This window comes from Rhinolophus sinicus, linkage group LG05, assembly GCF_036562045.2.
Source record: "Rhinolophus sinicus isolate RSC01 linkage group LG05, ASM3656204v1, whole genome shotgun sequence".
NCBI classification, from domain to species: Eukaryota; Metazoa; Chordata; class Mammalia; order Chiroptera; family Rhinolophidae; genus Rhinolophus; species Rhinolophus sinicus.
This window is the reverse complement of record NC_133755.1, coordinates 42,897,005-42,921,037: the sequence shown is the minus strand read 5'-3', so window position 1 is coordinate 42,921,037 and position 24,033 is coordinate 42,897,005. Positions and strand designations below refer to the sequence as shown.

The 24,033-nt window shown below is 35.3% G+C and overlaps 1 protein-coding gene across 3 annotated transcripts in view; it reads right to left on the bottom strand.

The window, feature by feature from the left end:
• The window catches only part of REL (REL proto-oncogene, NF-kB subunit), a 39,863-nt gene extending 16,928 nt beyond the window's left edge, over positions 1–22,935 (bottom strand). The window contains exons 1-4 of one of the 3 annotated variants that reach the window (XM_019717352.2): positions 22,281–22,935; positions 13,143–13,285; positions 11,091–11,239; positions 6,406–6,497 (exon numbers count right to left, since the gene is read on the bottom strand). In XM_019717352.2, coding sequence (XP_019572911.1) covers positions 6,406–6,497; positions 11,091–11,239; positions 13,143–13,285; positions 22,281–22,290 — 394 coding nt within the window. In that variant the 5' untranslated portion in view covers positions 22,291–22,935. Of the gene's footprint in view, positions 1–6,405; positions 6,498–11,090; positions 11,240–13,142; positions 13,347–22,280 lie in introns of those variants that run through there. The other 2 variants (XM_019717344.2, XM_074332014.1) reach the window with 2 other exon arrangements.
• Between the last annotated feature and the right edge of the window lie 1,098 nt (positions 22,936–24,033).

The following is a 24,033-nucleotide window of genomic DNA, read 5'->3' as shown; positions in this document are numbered from 1 at the left end:
TTCATTTTTATCAAAAAGTTATTACCACGATGTATTTTCTTTTGAAAGTAGGGATTACATTTTTAAAATCAATTATAACATCTACTAGCTCTAGAAATGTGACATTTCTAAAATTCTAATGCTGTGACAATTCTAAAATTTAGTTAATTACTGAAATAAGAGTAAGCAACAGGACAAAAATACACAGTATATAGAGTAACCATTTTAAGAGCTATGCCTCATTTAAGAAAAAAACATAAAGTTTAGTTATAATTTATTTAATTTGTTACTTAAAAGATACAGATTATCCCATATATACATATATACAATACAAGCTAACACTTAAGTGTCCATGTGCCAGGCAAAGATAAATGGTCACAGCAGTCTATCATTAAGTTATTTCTTTCAACATATTTATTGAGCTTCTATTCTGGAATACAAACTAATAAATGCCAGATACAGGTATGAAAAAGACGATGTTTGCCCTTAATGAGATTAGTGTCTGGGTGAAAAACAGGGACATAAACTAAAATTATATAATATAACATGAAAAGTCTTATAATGGGATAATGGTCAAGGAGTATGAAGACATAAAAAGAGTGCCCCAAGTTCTTCCTAGGGTAATCAAAGAAGGCTTGGAAAACTAACATGACTGCAATGAAGAAAGGCTAATGAAGCACAAAAACCTTTTTTTTCCTTCTTGCTTTTTAAGCTTTAGGTTTTAAGTTGTGAGGAAAGGCTCTTATATCTTATTTTCTTGTATTAAACCAGACTTCAGAGATAAGAATCTATGTTAGAAACTGTGTCTTTCTAAACGGTATTCCTTTTTAGACTACCATTAAAAAATAATTCCTCCAAACTCAACTGCAAAACAGTCTTTGTGCTCTCGTAACAACTCAATGTCCTCTGTACATGGAAAAATCGTAAAATGCCTAAAAAAATGGAATTGAAAACTTTTTGTCAAAATCCTATGGATTTTAATCACGGAATACTAGAATTCCTTGTATGTCATTAATTACATAGCTAGAAAATGAGAATTAAACTAAATTTTGCAGTAAGAGTCCTTTGTGAAATCTAACTGGCATTCTTTTGTTCCAGTGAAGTGGACACTGATAAAATTTGGTAATGGAGGCTTTAAAGTCCTCACCCAATTTAGACTTTAGCACATATTAGAAAATTTGAACAATATTTCACATGAAGCCTCAAGTTTAACACTACTTGATTGCTATATATCCCATTTGCAATAGAGAATTCCTGTTTTAAAGAACTAATGGCAAAAAGATAAGGACAGGCCTTAAAACATACTAGATGATGCAGTACTCAAAATAATCCTATGCAGAGTAAGAATAATTTTTAATAGTCTTTGTATTCTCATATGATATTTGATTTTTAGAGAACATACTGTCACAATGAGATAGCATCAGTCTATAGACTAGAATTTGTAGATCCTATTCTGCTAAACATTTCCAATTCCACTGTTTCTGTATATCATAAATGTGTAACACAAAAATAAAGTCAGCTATTCTCTTGTGATTCTTGACCAATAGAATTTTCCTATGTTAAGTGATACATCTACAAAAAATATCAGTTCAGCTTTGACAAATTCCTATATAAGTGGTATAATTTGAACTAGTATCTCCTGAAAATAATATAAACTACCAAAGAAAGGATAATTCTACAGTTGAGTTCAGGTCATTTTAATTAGATTTTAGTGTCTTGAGTTTTTTCAGGGGGGTGAAATTTGACTGTTTTGCTTAGTTATAAAAAAGCACATTTTAGGTTTTATTCCAATATTCTAGAAAAAAACAATAAAATACTTAATATTTCTATTATGAAAACTGCACCAGAATAGAGAATGAAGTCTACTCCAACCATCCTATTTAAATGTCTAATCTGTCTCCCTAGGTATAGATTTCCCAGCTCCTTACATTGCTGTTTTGTTCCCTTCCTTAGCATTTTTACTCATAAATCACATAATATATTTATTTAGTAAATTTGTTAATTGTTGGTCTCTCTCCACTAGAATATAAGCTCTTCAAAGGCAGGAATTTCTTTCTGTTTTGTTCACTGACTTATCCCAAGCACCTAGAACCAACTAGGACTAACGAGGTAAAAATCCGTTGAATGAATGAATGCATAAGTAGTTAAAATGAATAACCTATTACTTATAGGTAGGAAACTCATTACCTCAAGGCACTTATCTGTGAAGACAGATATTTAATGTAACAAAAATACAAATACATTGTTTAGGTGCCAAAGTGAAACGTGAGCAAGTTCCACATAGACCCTGTCCACAATCAGCATGAAACTCATCTTAGAAGACAACTGCTGAAGAATTAAATGATCCAATAGACGTCACAAAGCTTTTCATGATTAATTGCTGCGTGATGGTATAATAAGGAAGATATTACCCTGGGCTGAGAGAACTAAAAAGGCTTTCAGGACATTTCAGGTAAGGAAAACAACTTGACTATTTTTGGCAGACAAGTACAAACAAGGTATGTTCAGTCACGTGTTCATTTATTCTTTCAAAAAATTTTAATTAAGCTTCTACCATGTGCCAGACACAGGCTAGGTGCCAGAGATGCATATAAGACAGTTCCTGCCCTCCAGAGTCTCATGATTTAGTGAAGGAGAAACATGTACACAAAGTTAGAACAAACCATATTAGAAATGTATACATCATCTTTGGAAAACAGAGAATATTTCACTCTGGGAAGGTCAAGGAAAGCTTGAAAGAAGTGACCCTTAAACTTAAAGTTGAAGCTTGAGCAGAAGAATTCACCAAGTAGACAGGGCACTCCATGCAAGGGAAATGCATGTGTAAAGGCACAGTGGCAAGAAAGAATACGGCTCTTCTAACATGGCAAATAGTTCAGAATGGCAAAAATAAAGCGTGCATGTGTGCACTCAGTGTTTAGAAGTTGAGGCAGAGGATGAAAGATGGAGATGAAGCTGGAATGGAAAAAAAGGATCAGATTATGAAGGGCTTTGAATGCCATGCTTGAGAGATTGAATTTAGCAAGTAGATCAGAGTATCTTAACGTGTGGTCCACGGACCACCTGCATTAGAATCATGTACGGCAGAAACCTTCAAACTGTAATTTGGGACCATTGGTCATAAAATTAATTTAGTGGGTTGGATAAGCATTTTCTTGAGGGGAAAAAAGAAATGGAATGGAAAGGAATGGAATAGAGGATATACTACATGTAGTAAGAGTATTGGTTTTTATCTTTGTGTGCACATGTTATGTATTGGGCAGAGATATAAATCTATTTCCCTCTCTGAGTCACAGTCAAATAAGAAACACGGACTTAGGTGCTTGTTAAAATGTAGAGTTGCAGGCCCCCAGACCTATCAAATAGGTGGGATTGCAGCCTGGAATCCACTTTTTAAACAAGTCATATAGGATTCCTATGCACATTCGAACTGAGAACCACTGCTGAAGATTGTTTGGAGCCACTGAAGAGTGATAAGCAGAGTTCTGCAATGATTCACACTGGTTTTAGAAGGATCTTTTTGGATACAGCGTGTATAAGCTGCTTGGAGCAAGATCAAAAACAGAAGCAGGGACACAAGTTTAGAGGCTATCAATAATGGTCCAGGCTGAAAATGATGCAAGCTTACAGTCCTACAGTGATACTGAGAAAACTGAAGAAGGTGGACTGAGAAATGGTCAGGGAGGTGAACAAAACAGTTTTTCTGGAATAGTGAAGGGCTCATGAAGAGGAGCAGTGGAAAACAAGGTATGAAAAATCTTCTGGAGCTACCATGTTTCCCCGAAAATAAGACCTAGCCAGACCATCAGCACTAATGTGTCTTTTGAAGCAAAAATTAATATAAGACCGGGTCTTACATTACATAATATATAATTAAATGACCCAATAGATGAGACCCGGACTTATTTTACTATAATATAAGACAGGACCCTGTCTTATAAGTCTGGGTCTTATATTAATTTTTGCTCAAAAAAACACATTAGAGCTGATGGTCCGGCCAGGTCTTACTTTCAGGGAAACACGGTACACGTGGATGACTTTGAATTCAGGGCCATTTAGTCTTTCAACTATTTAAAGACTCATTGCAACTTTTTAAGCACAATATGTGAAAGCACTGTTCCAAGATTATTCTAATGGGAGGAAAAACTACAACTCAAATTATGAGATAAATTCCTAAGCTAGAGAGATAGCAAAAATGCTAGGGGAAGGAATGGCTGTTAAATAAACAAACAACTAAACAACAACAGAAAACACAAATACAGTGAAGGATCAATTGGCAGGATTGTTCCTTCCCCAAATCTGTATTCATCTAACAGCGTAGGAGAGGTAAGACCATGAGCCTGGGAATCAGGCAGTGTTCACATCCTAGCGCCACCACTTACCAGCTGTAAGACCTTTAGCAGATTACTTAAATTTTCTTCTACGTTTTCATTTCCTTATTTATAAAATGGAGATAATAATAGTACCTACCTAATAGGTTGCTATAAAAATTAATGGAGTAAAATATGTAAAGCACTTATGATGTACTAAGAAATATTCTAAGTGCTATATGAGTGATTGTTATTAACGTCATGCCTGGTTCTGGATTGGTAAAATAAACACCTCCCCCCAAAAAATAATTTTCCTCTTGATTCCTGCATATTCCTTTTTTATGCCTCTTCTACTAGAGTCAGGAGATCTGGACTGAAGTTCTAGCTCTGCCACTGCACTTGCTACACAACTTGGGAAATGCATGTAAACCAAAGCTTTGGTTTTCTCTTCTGTGAAGCAGTGTTGTTAATGATAAATAAAATAGTGTACGTGAAACACTTAACATTTACTCCTTCACATACAATGAATGATAGCTATTATTTATAATCTCCTTGTTTCATACTACATTATCCCCATTTTACACTGCATCTAGATTTAGATGGCCTCTTTAATTTAAATGTTTGGTCTTTTACTTTAGCAATGAATCAAAATTTTAAATGAGCATACTCTTGACCTAGAAATTCCTGAAAATGTATCCTAAGGAAATAATTATACAAGAGTTCAAAGTATATATTCAATAGAGCTTTTTTAAAACAAAATGAAAATACCCTAATTGTTCATTAATAGATAACTAGATAAACAGATTATGGTCTACCCAAACAACAGAATACTAAGTATTAACATGAAAGATGTTTAAGATATAGTCTTGAGTGAAAAAAAAAGCAGCAGTTGAATAGGAAATTAGCATGATTCCATTTATACAAAAAATATGTGTATAAATGTTTATACATGTATTAAGGAAATTCTAGGAAAACATACATCAAACTTTACAGTAGTCTTCTCTGGCGAGATAAGACTGAAAGGGAAGTTGAATGTCAACTATAATTTAAAAAATAGTCACGGGGATATAAAGTACAGCATAGGGAACACAGTCAATAATATTCTAATAACTATGTACAGTGTCAGATGGGTAATAGTCTTATTTGTGAGGTATATAAATGTCTAATCACTATGTTTTTTTGTACACTTGAAACTAATAATAATTTTTTAAAAAAGACTTAAGGGGAAGAAGGGAACTTTTACTTTTCTCATTAAACTGAAAAATATGAAAAACAAAGACCTAGAGAAAAGAGATATAGACTTTACGGTTCATAAAAAGACAGTATTGCCTATAAGCATATTCCTTAAATTATCATATCCCTTAAGTAATTTTTATACACCCAGGAAAAATACAAACCTCCAAAATAAGAATATCTTAAATATGACAAAGAAATCTATTCTTCAAAAATTTTATTGTTGTTCAATTCCTGTACTATGTGTATTTCAGTAGTTGCGGAAGACTTTACAAGGAGTGTAGGATGCTAGCATTTATCTATTAAAACAATATACAGTGCTTGTAACTGCCAGGTGCCACACGAGATAGTGCCATCCCCAACAAAATCCACTAACCAGTAAATATCTATTCATATACACAAATACGACATGAAAATATTTTGTACAGCTTCTACTATTTCTATAGTTTTTCCACGGATTAATTCAAGTTTTTCTGTTGAATATGCCCTTCAGTTAAATGAAGTCCAATACCTTATAACCACAGTGCCTTTTCAACATTCAGAAAGGGGAGTGAGTTATACACTGTATTCTGGAGTGGCAAAAGGAAGGCCACATTCAAAGACAATCACAATGTTTCTGAGGAGCTTTTCTTATTGAAAAGAATGACATTCTCCACTGATACAGGAAAGCCTCGTCTGCATGAGAATTTTTTTTTCATATTTGTTTTTTCAGATTTTAAATATACAGGTACTTCATTCCTCAGACACAGGTGTAAGTCAACAAGTAGAAAAGTGAACATAGAACTTAAGGTAGCTTTTAAAACATAGGTTTAAGATACAAATAGAAAACACACAAATAAGTCAATATCCAAATAATAGAAATGATTATATCAAACATATTTACCTTTGAAAGGATTGATTCCTGCCCTTATTCTTGAAATAATAGCTTCTTTTACTTCTTTTTTCTTTACACATCGAATACCCAAATTTTGAAAACTAGAAAGAAAATACACAACTTTCAAACTGCATTATAGTTAAACACAAGGGCACATAAATGAGATTTTATTAAAGAATACTACAAGTATCAAGTATACTTGTATATCCAACACTGAAAAGCCACCATACTGTCAGATGGAAATACTAAAGCATGAAATACATTTCCAATTGCTATGACAGAGATGTGAGGGTAAAAAAAAGTGTGGTTATATTTCTAAGAAAACTGTTAAAAGAAAAATAATATATACTATATAATTTTTACATAGAGTATTTTACAACTACACCCTACTAATATGCCTATGTCAAATATACCACAGTAGATGAAGAGTAATAGGAAAGTGACACCAAAAAGCTAAAATTCACCTCCCAAGCAAATTCATTATCAAATCAATAAAATATGTATATTTGATAATGTAAAACTAAAGTTGTAAAAAGATGCCCACAGGCTGAACTGAAGCCCACAGGTTTGTCTACGTTTTTTAAAAATGACCATAGACTACCAACATTTAAAAATCAGGTAATTATTAGCATATAAACGTCTGGATTTCTGGCTTCTTGAACATTTAAAGGTCTGGCAACAGTAGGCTGGCACAGAAACATCTGGTTGGAGCTGAGAACCTGTGGCCCCATTTACGCAAGGCTCTCCAGTTTTCTATGGTGCCTGCTGGGCCTCTTATACTTGACCCACTCCATTCCACAGACATCTAATTTCTGAGCCCTGACCTCACTGCTAGTAGCAGCGGAATATGTTTTATGCCCTATAATATGAAGTCATAATAATCATTCATCATAATAAAGCACTGAAATGTGTTTTTTTAATTAGAAAGATGGTTGATACTAACAATAATATTTAACAAAAGTTTCAAAATGTCATTTATGGAAAACTTCTCAATAGCTACAAATATTACTAATTTGCATGTGTAGTACAGATGAGGGTTGGGGGAACTCCCCTACCACCACTAGTCATACTTGTTCCAACATGGAAAAACCATGACATCATTAAAGTTGGGTGGGTGTGAATAAGGAAGCAAAACTGATTATAATAACATTACTATTTGTTCAAATTTCACATGGCACTTTGTAAAGCAGGCTGCCTGCCTTGTGTGCCCCTCTCCATGCTCATGCTGTCATATGTTCTCACTCTTCACATTCGCCACCCTGGTGATTTTATTAGCACCTAAAATATCTTTGACATTTCCTTCCTCTGCCCCCAATAATTAAAAAATAAAATCTTGAATTTAAGATCCTTTCTTGAAACCCTGAAACCACAATCCTCTTCTTCAAAAGTATTCCACTTCTTTGAAAGATTATTAGCTTGGTTCTCATGTTTTCTTTGACAAAAGATTTTAAAGAATCCTCCATTTTAATATATTTATACAATACCTGACTTTGTTTCATCTGTATTACCATATTTGACTGCTAGTCATAGAATATTAGATGTAGTAGGGATTTTTTAATTTCTGACATGAAGAAACCAAGGATCAAAAGATTACCTGAATCAAATTATTCATTCATTCATAGTCATAATAAGTTTTGGTGTTCCTACCATATACCAAAAATTCTGGAAAGTAATGGGGATATACAATTCTTCCCCTCATGGAGCTCACAGTCTAGTGCAGGGATTGGCCAACTATAGTCCATGGACCAAATCTGGCCCATCATCTGTTTTTTTAAGTCAAATTTTATTGGAACACAATAAACTGATTTTTTTATGTCTGTCTACGGGTGCTTTCAGGCTGCAACAGCAGAGCTGAAACGTTGCAACAGAGACCATATGGTCTGAAAAGCCAAAAATATTTACTATCTGGCCCTTTACAGAAAGAATTTGCTAACCTTTTGTCTAATGAAGGAAATAGACACATTAAGTAATCACACACACACACACACACACACACACACACACACACACACAAATGCTAAACTGAAACCATGACAATTTTTATAAAGGAGATATTCATGATGTCATGGGAGCCCTATGATGGGAGAGAGTTGATCAATTCAGGGAGGGCAGACAGGCTTCTTGTAGGAAGTGATACTTACTATGAACAAAAATGAACTATGGGAAGAGGAGAGTAAAGAGACTTCAGGCAGAAGAAAGGTCCCTACAGAAGAGCACAGTGAGCATAGGAAAGTAAAGGAAGGCTTTTGTGACTGGAGTATAGAGTTCAAGGAGAACACAGAATAACAGATGGCTAAAAATACAAGTGGATCACATGGGCTTTATAAGGAATGTTGTCCTTATTCTAAGAGTCACATAAAGCCATTAAAATATATTAAGCGGGGATGTGACAATCAGATTTGTATTTGACAAGATCACTGAATAAAATAATTACATTTTTAAAAAGAGCACTTTGGCTAAAGTGGAAGACATACTGGGGAGAAAGAGGCACAAAAAGAGTGAGTGGTGTCAAGGATGACACCTGTGTTTGGAGCTTTTATAGCAACCACTAAGATAGGTATATTGGAAGACCAAGTATGAGAGGAAAGAGGTATGACCATGTACAATCATGGTTTAGGGCATATTCTATTTGAGGTTTTTCTGAAATATTTAAAAGAATAGTTCAAAAAGGCAATCAGACTAAGTATAATCCCCACTGAAAGAAAATAGGGATCCTTAGAAAAGATTTTTGATTTCAGTGCTAGAGCAAGAAAAGTACAAGTCTTGAATACTTTGTTGTGTCAGAAAGTAAATAAGTGCTTAAAGAAAAATGGGGGCATGTCAAAAGGCCACAGGAAACAGTCTGAAGGGGCCTGCCAGCACTGGTCAAATTTGGGTCAATTCGAAAATCAAAATAATAATGTGAACACTGAATATAAGAATGGATCTGTAGTGGTATTTTTGTTAATAGGGGAGGGTAAAGAGGGAAAATTTTTCTTTATAAAGAACGCCAATTAATATCACCAATGGAAAAAACTAGTATCACATGGTTCCTGGAGGGATACTCTGAGAACAATACAGCATTGCCCTCGCAGATTTCTTGTCCAAAATGTTTCATGTTAACATGAAAATATCATTCATGCTATTCATGGTAACATGGATATAATCATGAGTAGTCACTCAGACTAATCCATATTGAACAACAATCTTCAAAACAAATAGCCTAGACTCTTCAAAAATGTTAAGTTATGAAAGACCAAAAAAGGCTGTGAAACTGTTCTAAATTTAAGGAGACTAAATACGCATGACAACTAAATATAATGCGCTATCCTTAATGGAATCCTGGATTGGGGGAGGCAGGACAGCTATATAGGGTACTATTGGGACATTGTTGAACATGATTAAGGTAGTCCAAAAATTTAACTGCCTGCAACTAAGATTGAGAAGGAACAGCCAGAAAGTAGAAAAATAGGACAGTTTGTTCTCATAGAAATCAAGGAATCAGAAAGGAGTGGTCTACAGTGTAAAATGTTGTTGGGTGGTCAAGTAATGCAAAGAGGAAATAGTTCTTGACGGGCTTTTATTACTAGATATTTTATGTTTTATGTTCTTATTACAAGAGGAACATTTTAAAGTATGTTTTCTAAATGGTTACTACTAATATCTAAGGAGGATATTATTTTTTCTTGTTGTAATTTGTTTCATTTTCCCCCAAATGCAGTACGTTCATTACAAAAAAAAAATGAATTATAAACCTAAGTTAAAAGAAAAACATGAAACCCTACAATTCCACCAACCTAGAGACAACTACTATTAAGACCTTAGTGTATATACTACCATGTGTATGTACACATTTTATTTTAAACAAAAAGATTACTGTTTTAAATATATTTTATTTATCTAATATATTGTGAATATCTTCCTATAAAGACATATCTGCAATGTTATATTTAAGGCTGCATAGCAGTACACTGCATAGATGTACCAGTTCATTTAATTAATCCCCTTTGTTTATTGTTTGGATTGCTTCTAACTTTTTGCCATTACAAGCAGAGCTGCAATGAATATCATCATAGCTAAGCATCTTAACGTGCTTAAACAATTGTTTTCTGAGGATAAATTCCTAGAAGTAGAATTGCTGGTTCAAGAGACATTCATATTTTTCAGACTTTTGCTATGTAGTTGTTAAAATGCCTACCAGAAAGATTTTATTAATCTACTCTCTCACCAACATGATGAATTGGACTCATCTGCTGGAAGTCTCACCAACAGCAAGTGTTACATACTTTTTAAAATTTTATAACTATTGTATGTTATTTTATAACCTGCCCTTTTCTAAATAATAATTCCAGTTTTCCAGTTGATTTTCTTAACATCTCTGGCAATTTTGAAGTTAACTATTAATGAAAAGATAGAGTAAACATTTATTAAAAAAACCTTTCATAAATTGCTCAAAAGAAAATCACAGCATAAAATAATTTATGTTTACTTTAGGCAACATAAAATAGTATTCCTGATACCATAAGCTATGTCTGCTTGTACAGAAGAAAAGGGTACTTCTAATGCAAATGGTAAGAAAATTTAAATGTACACTTATAGTAAAGAGTAGAATGAGAAATTAAGTTTATTCTAAAAAATAACAGATGTACACAGTTAGAAACCAGAACATCCTATGTTTATCCTATTCCTGAAGATGTCTATGACTGTATACTTACAATAAAGGCCTGCGTTCTTGTCCAAATTCTGCTTCATAAAAGCCATCTCTGCAGTCTTTTCCTACCAAATCATGAGGATGAGGTTTATATGGGTCGTTCTTTGTTACTAATGTAATTCTCACTTTTCCTTTTCCATAATAGTTCATAATCTGAAAAAGGAGGGAATTAAATAGATGATCCATAAATATTTTTTATTAAGAACTGATCTACTGAGAGGTCAATTTATATAATTAGTTAGCAAGCACTGCGTAAATAAACTCTAATTGTCTGGCAACTGGAGTTTGGGTGAAACTTTCCAGAGAATACCAGTAGGAAAGAATTTACCTCTCAGTTCCTTGGCATATTATTTTCTGCCCTAATTTCAATTGGTCATATCATCTGATTCTGCTTATTTTCCTTTTAAAAACAAGAAAAATTATACCAAAATGTTATCACAGAGCATGAGAAAATACTTAGATGTTAAGTCGCTGAATGCCATGCTCTTAGATTCACTGTCATACTATAAACATCCTTTCAAAGTATATATTTAAGCCACACTGGAAATGACAAGACACCAATACATATACTTGTTTTACTTAATATGTGACATTTCATTTCACAAAAATACTTGTTAATCAGTAAGCATATTCTAAGAGTTCACTGTATAATAGGCAATAAATCAAGTTGACTTTCACAAAATTAGGTTTTCCCGCAGTAAGTATATCTACAAACACTGAGAACAAAGAGAAGAGTTTAAGCATGGGAAAGGAAGGACATTCTGAGCATGAGGAGGAAATAAGGTTTAGTTTGGAAGCTAATTTGCAAGCACAAAGTAGGGAATATAAAAACCAGCGTAGGAGAAGGGAGCAAGGTAGTTAAGTAAGACGGGGTAGATTTACAGGTAAGAGGGCACTAGAATCTGTAATTTTGAAAGTAAACTTAATTTGAACAGTAACCAGGAAGTATTTATTGCCTTTCTGAATGAAAGAGAGGGTAACCACTTAAAACTGTAAGATAGGCTGATGTAGAACTCAAGCTGTATAGTGTTGAGGACTGGAATGGTAAGGCTACAGATCTTAGAAATATTTTAGAGAAAGGACAGAATAAGCTGAATTATGGAGAAGAGTTAAACATTGCTCTTAAAAGATTAGAAGAGTAGTGTTTTCTTATTTACCTTTTATTAGTATGTCTCTCATTTTAACATTTAAGTAACAGGACTTAGATAACTCAATTCCATATTCTACCCTAAAATGTGATAAAAATTAGGAACCTGGGATTCAATAATTTGCCATTACCTTATTCTATAATTTATTGCCTTATTCTGTAATTTAGCATTTTGTTTCAACTCCCTTAAGTTCAATAAACTTTGTAAATAATCTAGTTATAAACCTGTGAATTAAGATCTGTTGATGAAAGATTAAATAACACTTATCAAAATCCATTAAAAATCAAATGAAATATGAAATATCAATATAGTACATTTTATAAATATGTAGTATATTACCAACATCATTTTGGATCAAAAACTACTTTCAAAACTTACACTAATATGAAAAAACTATTTTTAAAAAGTAAGTATCAAATCAGCCAATGCAATCAATAGTATCAGGGATAGGCAATAAAAGTAAAGAAAAAAGGAGGCAAAAATGTTCCTTCCCCTTTCCCATAGCCCTGAGATTAGCCAAGTGACTGTAAGTAGAAGAATTCTAATTGAGTTCTCAAATCCACGTTTTTAATCTACAGAACAATTTTGCTCACTGCTTTAAGGAGAGAAAGTCTTTTTCTTCATTAGCTCTGTGTTCCATGAGAGGAAACACCAACCAAGGCTGCCAATGGACACTAAGCCCTGTGAATCGCTACTTAGATTAACATACAATTCATGTATAACTATGTTCAGGGATGAAGAATCCATACTATCTTTAAGAAATGTAAATAGACATCTATCTAATACAGATCAGTTAAGAAGAAAAGCCCATGGAGATGACTGTGAAAAAAACTTGGCCTTTAATGTGATTGCTGCACCTAAAATATGAAGCAAATAAGAGTGAGACACAGAGGAGAAAGGTGTGTTACCTGGATAGATGGGTACGTGCGGTTGTTGTCTGTGCTGTGCTCCCCGGGAATGCTGCCTGCGGAGCGCCCTTCACATTTGTATCTAAAACGCATTCCCCTCTGCCTGGGTTGCTCAATTATCTCTATGTAGGGGTTATATCCACCTGAAATTATAAAAAAGGGGTGAGTGAGATTTGGATAGCAATAATAATGGATTTTAAGCATTTTGTTATTTTTTCAAAACAGACTAAAAGATTTTCCCTCCCAATATTAAACGGCAAGGTTGAAATGTAATTACCCAAGATTAGGTGGTAAAGACACGTTTTTTTCCCCTATACCGAGCTCTTATACCATGTTAACACAAGTCATTCAAATCATATTTATTGGTTAGCACTGTATCACTCAATATCTATAGCTAGTGCCAGTGTGATGTTCTGGGAGCCACTTCAGAGATACCCACTTCTCACGGGAGACCAAGCGAAAGGTCTTCCCCAAGACTCCCCCAGGAGGGTCTAGAAGAAAATCTTCAGAAGTACAATATTATTCTCCAAAAGTGAGTTTAACTGCTGATTTTACATTAGACTCTTGAAAGTTTATTGAAAGACTACTCATTGAAAATGGAAATACATTTAAATCCTTGCAGAAGGGTATGTAAAATGTTTGTATCTCCATTGGAATGTTAACGGATTTATATCAAAATAAATTCCAGAAGGGAATTTAGGCTCAACAAACTTTTCAGTCAGTCCCATCTAAGCCTTTTCTAAAGTATAAGACACAACAGAGCAAAAGAAAATAATTATTTACTTTCTATAACAAATACAATTCAAAATATGCACCTTTAGAATGAACTACTGATACACACAACATGAATGAATCTCAAAATAATTATGCTGGGTGAAAAAAGCCAGACTGAAAGAGCACATACTGTATGATTCCATATATATAAAACTCTAGAATGTGAACACTAATCTATAATGAAAGAAAGCAGGTTGCCTAAGAAAATGGGTGTGAAATGGATGGGGAAACTCTAGGGGATGAGGGATATGTTAATTATCTTGATTGTGGTGATGATTTCAAGGTTGTATATATGTCAAAACTTATCAAATTGCATACTTTAAACACGTGCAATTTACTGTACATTATTATATGTCAATAAAGCTGTCTAAAACATATACACCTTACTCCCTCTTATCCAAATCGTGGAAACAAAAGTTCAATAAAGACACGCAAGTGTGCTTACAAATAGGGTACTCAGGAATCTGTCTTTATTTTAGGGATGTGAAGAGAACTTTCTTTGAGGAAAAAAAAAAAAGCCCCCTCAATCAGTTTAGTGATTTCTAAACTGCCACAATTAGATATCCATTTTTTTGACTATAGGCTTATCCTTTGATAGAATGAATGCAAGCAAATCTTCAGAATGGGTAACACAGTGGGTCTTAGTGCAGTATAGGGAAGAGGCCTTTTGAATCCTACGCAGCGAAATCTTAACAATGAAAACCTTTGAAATGTTATTAAATCTCTCATTCTGTAAAATGGGGATAATAATAACAATACTACCTCATTGGGTTGTACAATGGATGATAAGCAATGTGTTCTTACCAAGTATCACGCATGTGGCAAATAATAAATGGTGTCTATTATTTCAGAAGCTTTCTGGAAAACAATGATTTATAGTGATACCATGATGGTATCACAACTGCTATTTTCAAGAATTCTACAGAACAGTGAGGCAAACAATACAAATTATTAGAGTATAAAAGAGACGAACAAAATTTTGTTTATGCCAACAAAATTCTGCATAAAATGATAATAAAAGCAAAAGAGTCAGGAATGCCTAAATATAAATCAAAGAAAAAAAAGAGTTAATGAAGCAAAAGGTGAGGAGGGAAGAAGGAGAAGGAAGACAGGTAGGCATTCTAGGGAAAGGGAACAGTGTCCAAAGGTGTGGCAATACAGAAGCTATAGCCCCAGTGGAAGAGAAGAGTTTTTAAGAATCGTACATTTCCACCCTTAGAAAGAGAGCCAAAAGCCAGAGAACATTTGAGAATTTGGATATTCTATGAGTGACAGCGAATCAAGGAATGGCCATATGCAGGAGAATCAATCACAAGACCAGTTTGGAATTTTAGAGTAAGAATTCTGGTGGCAATGGACAGATTGAAAAGAGGAAGTAAGGTGATCAGTTTTAGACGGCTGTTACAATAATGTAATGATGAGGGTTATTTTGAAATATGGTATGAATAACTATTTAAAAGATAAAATTGACAGTACTTGGTGAATGACTGAACGTTAGGGTTAAGAGAAAGAATCATTGATGGCTCCATAGTTTCTATTTTGGGTTACTGAGTAAAGAGTAAAGAATTACTGTTGCCTTTAATTTTACTCTGTTTTGTTCAGACTCCTTGTGATTCAATCTACCACTTATTTATTCAAAAGACAAAGACCAGAAAAAAATGACTTTAATCAAGTTCATAAAACTCATTTCAATTTTACTGAAAAACCTAAGGCATGCAGATGAGTATTTCACAAATTCACATCCTTATATATCCTTGTATATTTCAAATAATTCAAATTCACATTTCAGTTTCAAATATGTCACATGCTTATATATCCTTGTAGGAATATTTAAAAGAAAGTACGTTTCCCTCTTAGTAGCTCAAAACACTCCACAGTATTTTTTAAGTGATATCTTAAATCATTTATGTGGTTGAACTAAAGGTCAAATAGATCCCGGCCCACTACTTATTTAAAGGTGTCTGGGTGGGAAGTTGATATAGAATGACATCATTAATGGTAAGTGGCTAACTTTTGGGGGAGGAGTGAGTGTGAATAAAAGTGCTAGGCTCATAGTGAGAATTCAAATAATTTCATTGGTTACACAACACTTCCTTAAACTAGAAAGTGTGTTTATGAAGAAAGTCTTTAGACAAAAGAACAGAAAAACAGTTGTTGAAAGATTAAATAAAACATTTTAAAAGATTTTAAAATTATAAAAATGATGTAAATAATTGTCATATAACATCAAGTACTTTTAAAACCTTTGAAATCTATTCTTTCTATTGTAGGAGCTCTTTATTGGTAAAAAGTCTTACTAACAACCAAGTAACAGAGTTTATTGTAATATTCTACATTCCCCCAGCTGGAAATAATCTCCCCCTCCTCTAAACTACTATTGTATTTTGTTTATGGCACTTATTCCAAATAACTATAATTTAGGGAAAATTCACTATTCTTAAAAAAAAGCTACTTGTTTTATTTCTTCAAACAACTTGAAGACAGAAATTGTGTCTTACTCATCAGTGCCTTGCACACACATATTCAGTAAATATCTACTGAACAAATGACTAAAAATCTAAAGATTGTTTTATTTGTTTAAGATGCAAACAATGAAGCACTACATACATGATTAATCAGATTCCATTACTATGGAAAAAAATAATGCTTTGTAGGTACTAGAATTGCTACATCTTCATATTCCTCATACCCATTCATATTCTGATTCCTTTATCTGTATTTCTGTTTCTTAAAAACTTCCCAGCAATAAATCATTTATATCATGTATCAGTACAATGTATCAGTTACTTCCTTCCTTAGTGCTCTGTTTTGAAGTACAATTCTTCCTGAAGATAAAAAGTGCTGAAATATAGTCATCTATGGAGTGGAAGAAGGTAAAATATAAATCAGGGACTTATAGGGAAAATGAGTACTCTTAACTAAGACTGTCTTAAATCACTACAGTGTTGAAAAGCCTTGCAAAGTCTTCAAAACTGGTTCTGAGCAACTTAATTACTATACTTTTGTTTAATACTACGCAAAGCTGGATTGACCCCTACCTTTTGAACAGTACTGTAAAAAGCCAATACAGACCAGAACAACATTTGAAATATAGCCAATGTTTGCAAGATATACTTGTTTTTATTTGCACTAACATGAAAAAGGTGCTATTTTAAAACAGAGCCTAATAAAGTACGAGTTTTTAAGATAAAATAAGAAATTACATGGAAATAAAAGTTAAAAATGGATCAACTGTCAGAAATACACACATTATAAACTAAAATCTTCTAGCTAGAATTGGGAACCAGTATTAATTATACAGTAAAAAAAATGTTAGAGTATAACACTGTTTTAAAGCATTTTATCATTTCTCATTTGATCCTGAGGTTTAATCTTCATAAAAACAAAACAGGAATTATTATCCCACTTTACAGATGATAATACTAAAGTTCAAAATTATATGAAATTGTAAGTAAAAAAATTATGAATGACATTAGCAAATATGACAGCTGGGATCCCACAGTGTCAAGTTCAAAGAACAAGTGTAAAAGCAGCTGGGGGTTATTTGCTGTATCGGTCACAATAACTGATACAGCAAATAACCTAAAATAAATGCAACTTAGTTTAAGAAGATAGGCATCTTGGTATAAGCAAGTAAGTACTTAGATCCAATGAAATTCCTGGAACACAGTTCATTCTGCGGTTGTCTATCAGAATCACCTAGGTAGCTTTTTCAAAACATACACTGCCTGATGCCACCTGCGATCTCCTGCATAGAAACAGAGACCTTTTATCTAAAGCCCAGACATGTTTCTGAAAAAGCCTTCCATGCATTCTAATACACTCCTGATTAAGAACCATTGTCCTAAAACATAAACAAATGGAAACAATGATGCACATATCTAGAGAAGCAATCCAAAAATCCACATGTGTGGGCTGCGTGATGGATAAACTAGGCAGAGAAATTGACTACTTGTAACTCCTTTCTCTCTCCCACTCTAAAGAGCTTATCCAAATGCAAGCAAGGGGGGGAAACAATTATTATAGGGCTAACGTTCAACCACCCTGATTTATTTAAAAAGTAAATTGCTTGCAAAATTAATATTTTTAATATTATAAAAACAATTTTAAAATACAACACACAAATGATTGTAACAGGCCAATGTGTCAATACCACAGTTGAGAATAACTGACTAGAGACTGCATCTCCCTCACAGAACTAGATGACAGACTGCCTAAGACCCAAAGGAGCAAATGCAGCTAATATATACTTTTCCAAATATCACCTCAACTCACTTTGGAGAAAAAAAGAAAATAAAATCTATTCTCCTTTCCTTAAACCTAGGAACCCAACTGAATCATGGTGATGATCTTCTTTACCTTAAGGCACAGATGAGTTTTTCCATTTTTTCTTAATTATGATAAAAATTTAGTTATCACTTCGTATATAGCTAGAATTGCATGTAATTAACGAAGGGACAAAGAAAATTTAAGCCTTTTCCCACAAGGACAGAAAAAGACTAACATAGAAGGTGCAAAAGAAATCAAATGGAGGGTAATTTACATCAATCAAGTTAGCAAAAGGACACATGGTTTATCTACTAAGCAATTTTTTTATTTACTTTTTTTTTTCAGAATGCTTACTATCATTTAAATGGACAAAGGAGAAAAAATACACTGCGTCTAAATATCACCTTCAAATTCTATTCCACTATTTGAAATCTACACAAAACCATTTCAAATTGTTTAAAAGTAAATGAGCATTCTTTTCTTATATATCCTTGAAAGATATATTTTCTATTTAGCATCTAATCTAGTCTATTAATATAAGTTTTAAGGTTTCATAAAATTCTAGAATCATCAGGATACTTAAATAGTAAGTGTCTCTAGTAGTTCCTGTTTCCTAGATGTTTGAGTCCCAAAAGTGCTCCACTACAAGAGAAAACTAACATTTACAGGCATGCATTATATCATTTGTTCCTCAAAAGACACTGCAGTAGTTAGTCCCATTTTTATATCACCGAATGGCAGAACTAGAATAAAAGCCAACCCAGGTCCATCATGGGCTAAAGTCCAGGTTTATTCCAATATATCAATCTGACTCTCAGTTGGGTCTTAAGAATCAAGTAAGGGAATTTTCAGATGAGTATTTGACTGATGTATATAGTCACATACATACATCACAAGGTAGTAAATAAAAGACATAAAAGATTTTGGCAATAGAAATTCCACTGCTAAAGATTTCACTGCTGTGCGGGTAAAAAAACGTGCTGAAAAATTTTAACTTCCAGGGTGAAAAAGTAGAGAAATATTTAAAATCTGTTCTAGATTTTCCAGGTATTTAACTAAATTAAAAATAGATGGCAGGGCGAAATCATCTGTTTTAAATAAGATTGCCAGATTTAAAAACAAATATTACAGGACGCCCATTTAAATATGAATTAATTTCTTTTAGTACATCTCATGCAACTATTTGGGTCGTGTGCCTATAAACACAATCACTTGCAGAGAACACAGATGAGAGAAAGATGGAACAAAAGGAAATGCTGAGTCCCTTAAATTTTATTTGAGAGCCTACACCCCCCCCAGGTGTTCCCAATTATGAATCATCTGATTCCTCTCTAGTCATTTCATTCACTCACTCCCTTCACTCTATCATATATCACCTTCATTCCTTTCTACCACTGTTATCTCTACATTTTCATGTACTGCATTTCCAAAACAGCCTTTATGTTTACATGTGTAGTCTTTTACATTAAAAAAAAAAAAGAAGTCATTTGCTTTTGTTATCAATTCCAGCTTCCAGCTCTATCATTAAAGATTGAAGTTGCATCATACTTACATTCATATTTTTCCCCCTTACTCAAGGGAAATAGTTCTCTTGAAATTCATACAGCAGACAAAGAGTTGGTAAGTAGTGTGCGGTTTACAAAAACAATTTCTTAGTGTACTTCCTACTACGTGACAAAGCAGAACTATACTAAAGAAAACTAGGAATAAAAATTATCTAAATTTTAAAACGTATTTTACCAAAGACAGTACTATTTATTAGTAAATAGAGCCATGTGCACACAAGAACATTTTACACTTTCTACTGGAACAATGAGAAGCTTTAAATTCTGATATAAAAGAGTTAATTTTACTTAAAATGTACAAGAGTAATGATTGCCTAACTATTGCCTAACCTAGATGGGTCTGGGTACATTTTTCTTCACAATGCCTATTTTAATTCATCATGTCAAAAGACTGAAATCAAGGTGTAATTTTAAAAAAGCAATAAAGACAGCTTAATAGAACCTAAACTGTGAAATCCTAAATAATCTGACAACTTACCTGAACAAAATTTAGAAATATATATATATATCAAAGTCCCAGTTACTCATGGTTCTTATAAATTTGCTTATGAGACTATGATGTTACTTTTTATGTTATGCAGATCACATATTCAACTACACACACATATTTACATACGACATCCGGGGAGAAATGTAGAAATGGTCTTAAAATCTTTGTAATCAATAAAAATACTTTTTGAGGTTTTAATACTACCTTACTACAAACAGAATCTAAACTAGGTAATGATAAAGTAATTTAGCACTTTTTTTTCCTGTGATTCTTTTGGTTAAATTACTGTTTCAAAACACGATAGGAATTGATAATTTAGTCACTCTTCCTCTAAGGTCTTTAAAACTAATTAAGGAAAGTACACCCCGACTTCTTTTTTAAAATTTGCTTAGCAGTTTTCAAACAATTGAATTACAATTTAAATAACATGTTATGATTACAACTTTCCATTCCTTAATTTTTTCCCCCGTTCAATTGAGGATCCTCATAACAGCACAAAAATATAGTGTCATTAAGCAAGTTTCAATTGTATCAGAGTTTTAAATGATGTAGGTCTTACAATACGCTATATAAATATGGTTACTTCTTTTCTCTCTTTTGAAAGAATTGGGAGTATTACATTCATGCCATGTATCAACCAAGTTTGCTTAAATTGCCAGCAGGCTGACCTTTTTTTTTTTTACTTATAATACTCGCTATTCTTTACTACTTTCATACAAAATTTCTTTCTGATAACCAATAAATTAACCAAACATTTCAAGTCATCTTTGCACTTTTAATCTAAACGGCCTTTGAATTATCTGAAAGTTTGGGAGTCACTGAAGTGGGTTAAGAGAAAGTTGAAATATTTTAAACTCCACTTGTATTCTGACATGAAAACCACAGACAAACTGAAATCAAATTTCGTGTGAACTACCCCAATTTCCCGTTTTAGCTTACAGCAGTAGCTATGACATTGTTCTGTTCAACCCTTTAAAAAGTCCTCTAAGCTTTCTACTTCCTCTTCTCTGCTAGACATCAACCTTCTGCTGAGGGTCACTGTACCAGGGAGTTGGGAGGATGCGGGTCAAGCATAAACAAGCCCCCCCTCTTCAACTTTCCAGTACAGCGTTAAGGAGTAACTTGTAAGCCTCCGTGACTGCTCACGCTGCTCCCTCTGCCGGGAAAGCGCCCCTAGGAACCTGGCCAGATCCTGTAAAGGATTCTTGACTTACTTCCCTTCGGTTACAGGCTGACCTAAACCATAGCCGTATATTCCGTACCGGTATGAGATTCACCCCCTTTCCTCTGAACTGTTCCTTGGTAAACTCGTTTCCCCTCAAAGCAAGAGATTCACGCATTTATTAACTGAAAATAAACATTTACACAAGTGATAGGAAATTCTTTTAACCCCTACCCATATTTTGAAGCACAGGTATTCTAAAAATCCCCTTTTCCCCTTCTTTCCAACAAAGGAGGAAAAAAACCAAAACCAAAGCAACATGACTTCTGCTCCGTAAATTAGAACGTACGCCCCGTACAGTAAAAACTATCCACTGTGTTGAAGCAACATTTCCACTTAAGACCTGTTAAAACACTACCGGTGACTTTTAAAGCCACACGTTTTGTACAACTGTCAGCACAACAGCGATCACCTCTTGGTACTTGATGAAATTAAACTAAAAACTCTGAGCTTTTCAGAGGTCTGAAGGTTCCTCATTCCTGTTGTAAAACATAAAACCACCATGTCGATGTAAATCAATTTTTAAAGACGCGAACTCTTAGTCCTCCATTTAGATTCTCATTACTTCCCTAATCCTAAAACAGAGTCGTTGGGAATTTCTAAGGTTCCGGCTATTATAATGGCATCAAATTACAGAGCGTGACTTTGATTTCGCAGGCAAACCCCCGAACCACCTTACTTGTTACAAGGTTGACAATTTGACAGACGAGGCGATTTCAGAGCGAACGCGCCACAATCAAAACTGAGCGGCAATATCCCGGGACGAGCTCCGGGTTCCCCCCAGCTCGGGCACAGCCGGGGGCGCCCAGAACACTCACCCGAAGCCATGACTCCGCTCACCGCGCCGCCCCGCTCCACTCCAAGCGTCTGGACCGGAGGCCGCCGCTGTCAGTCAGCCCGCCAGTCAGTCCTCTGCCGGCGGGACCCCCTGTCCCACTGACCACCGTCGGGTCCTCCTCCTCCTTCCCGCCCTCCTTTGGTTTGCGGCTCACACCTTCCCACCCCCTTAATTCTCGAGCTCCGGCTCACCCCGGCTCGTGCGTCCAGGGTGCGGGAGCCAAGGGTAGGGGGCGGAGCGCGGCGAGAGCCCAGCACCTCAGGGCCAGAGAGACGAGCGCCGAGGCGGGAGGGGGATTTCCCGCAGCTGACGTAGGCTCCACACCGCCGCCTTCTCTGGGGGCGGGGGGGCGGGGCGGACCTCGCGCAACCGCACTCGACGGCCAGCGCTCCGCCCCGCCCTACCCCGCCCCCGCTACCACCCCCGGCGCTGCAGTGGGCTCGGGACCCCGTCCGGGGAGCTGGAGCGCGGGATCTTCGGGTATGCAGGGAACACGCGGGGCCGAGAAGTGACGGCCCGGAGCGTGCGAAAGCCGCCAGCTCCTTAGAAATCCCCCTCCTCCAGGCTGTACTTGGGCGCGTGGCTTAAAGTTCAGAAGCGGGTAGGAGGGTGCGGTGACGTCGAGAGGGCCGGCCGCCGGGGAGTACTTGGGGGTGGGCCCTCCCTGGCTGGAGCGGGGCGGGGGGCGGTACTACGGCCCGGGATTTTCGTTGGGTGGTTCCCCCTCTTCTAGATTTTGCACAAGCAAATCTCCGCCTCCGCACAGGGGCAGTGCGACGCGACGTTCGCGGAGCGCTCTCGAGGGGAAGTGCGGAAGCGCCTGTCGCCAGCGTTCGTGTGTAATGCATGTATTTGCGTATGGGGACCCCCGCAGTCTGATTTTCCTTCTTTACATCCAAATTGCGAGGACTCAGTTAACTTGACGGATTTTACCTACTATTTAAACTTAAGGTCCGCACTGCGAGTTCATTGCCTCATTTAATGCACTGCTCAAGATTAGTGGGGTCGACACTATCGTGGGATTTGACAGAAATACCCATGAGGCGCGGGGGGGGGGAGGAACGAACTGTGTAGTAAGTATGTTAAAGGAATCGAGTAAAACTGTGTTTCCTTTATGTGCTAAAAACCTTGTATGTATCCGTTGATTTACCTCATTTATAACATATTACCCTCATTTTATAGATGAGGTAATCGTGGTTCAGAGAAGTAGTACTTCAGAGAAATTAAGTTCAAACTTCAGAATGCTGGTAAAAAGAAAAGCACAGTTTAAACCCAGAGTCTCACTCCAAAGCTCCACGCTCTTTCCAGTGTCCCTTGCAGTAGGAAATGACAAAGAGGGGGGAACGTGAGCCTGCTATACAAGTGCTGAAGTTGGAGAACACAGTGGGGAAAGGAAAAAAAAAAAAACACAAAAATTTTCTACGAACCCCAAAATATCCTTTCCACAAAATGCAGAAAAGTAGAAAAGAATGAAACGATTGAATAAGCATTAAACCTTACTGTGACGCACTTTTTTTGCAAAGACAAAAAAGAAATCTCACTTGGAAAGGAGGATAGATTTTATTCCAGTTGCACACAGAAAGCTATGAAGAGTGATTGACATTACATTTTGAGATATTTACTCTGAGTAATGTGTTAAACTGTTAGTATACATTAACTAGGGGCAAGGGTGAATGAAGGCAAAGCAGTTAAGAGGTTGTTGCAGTAGTCTGAGAAGTAAAAGTGGTTTCAAC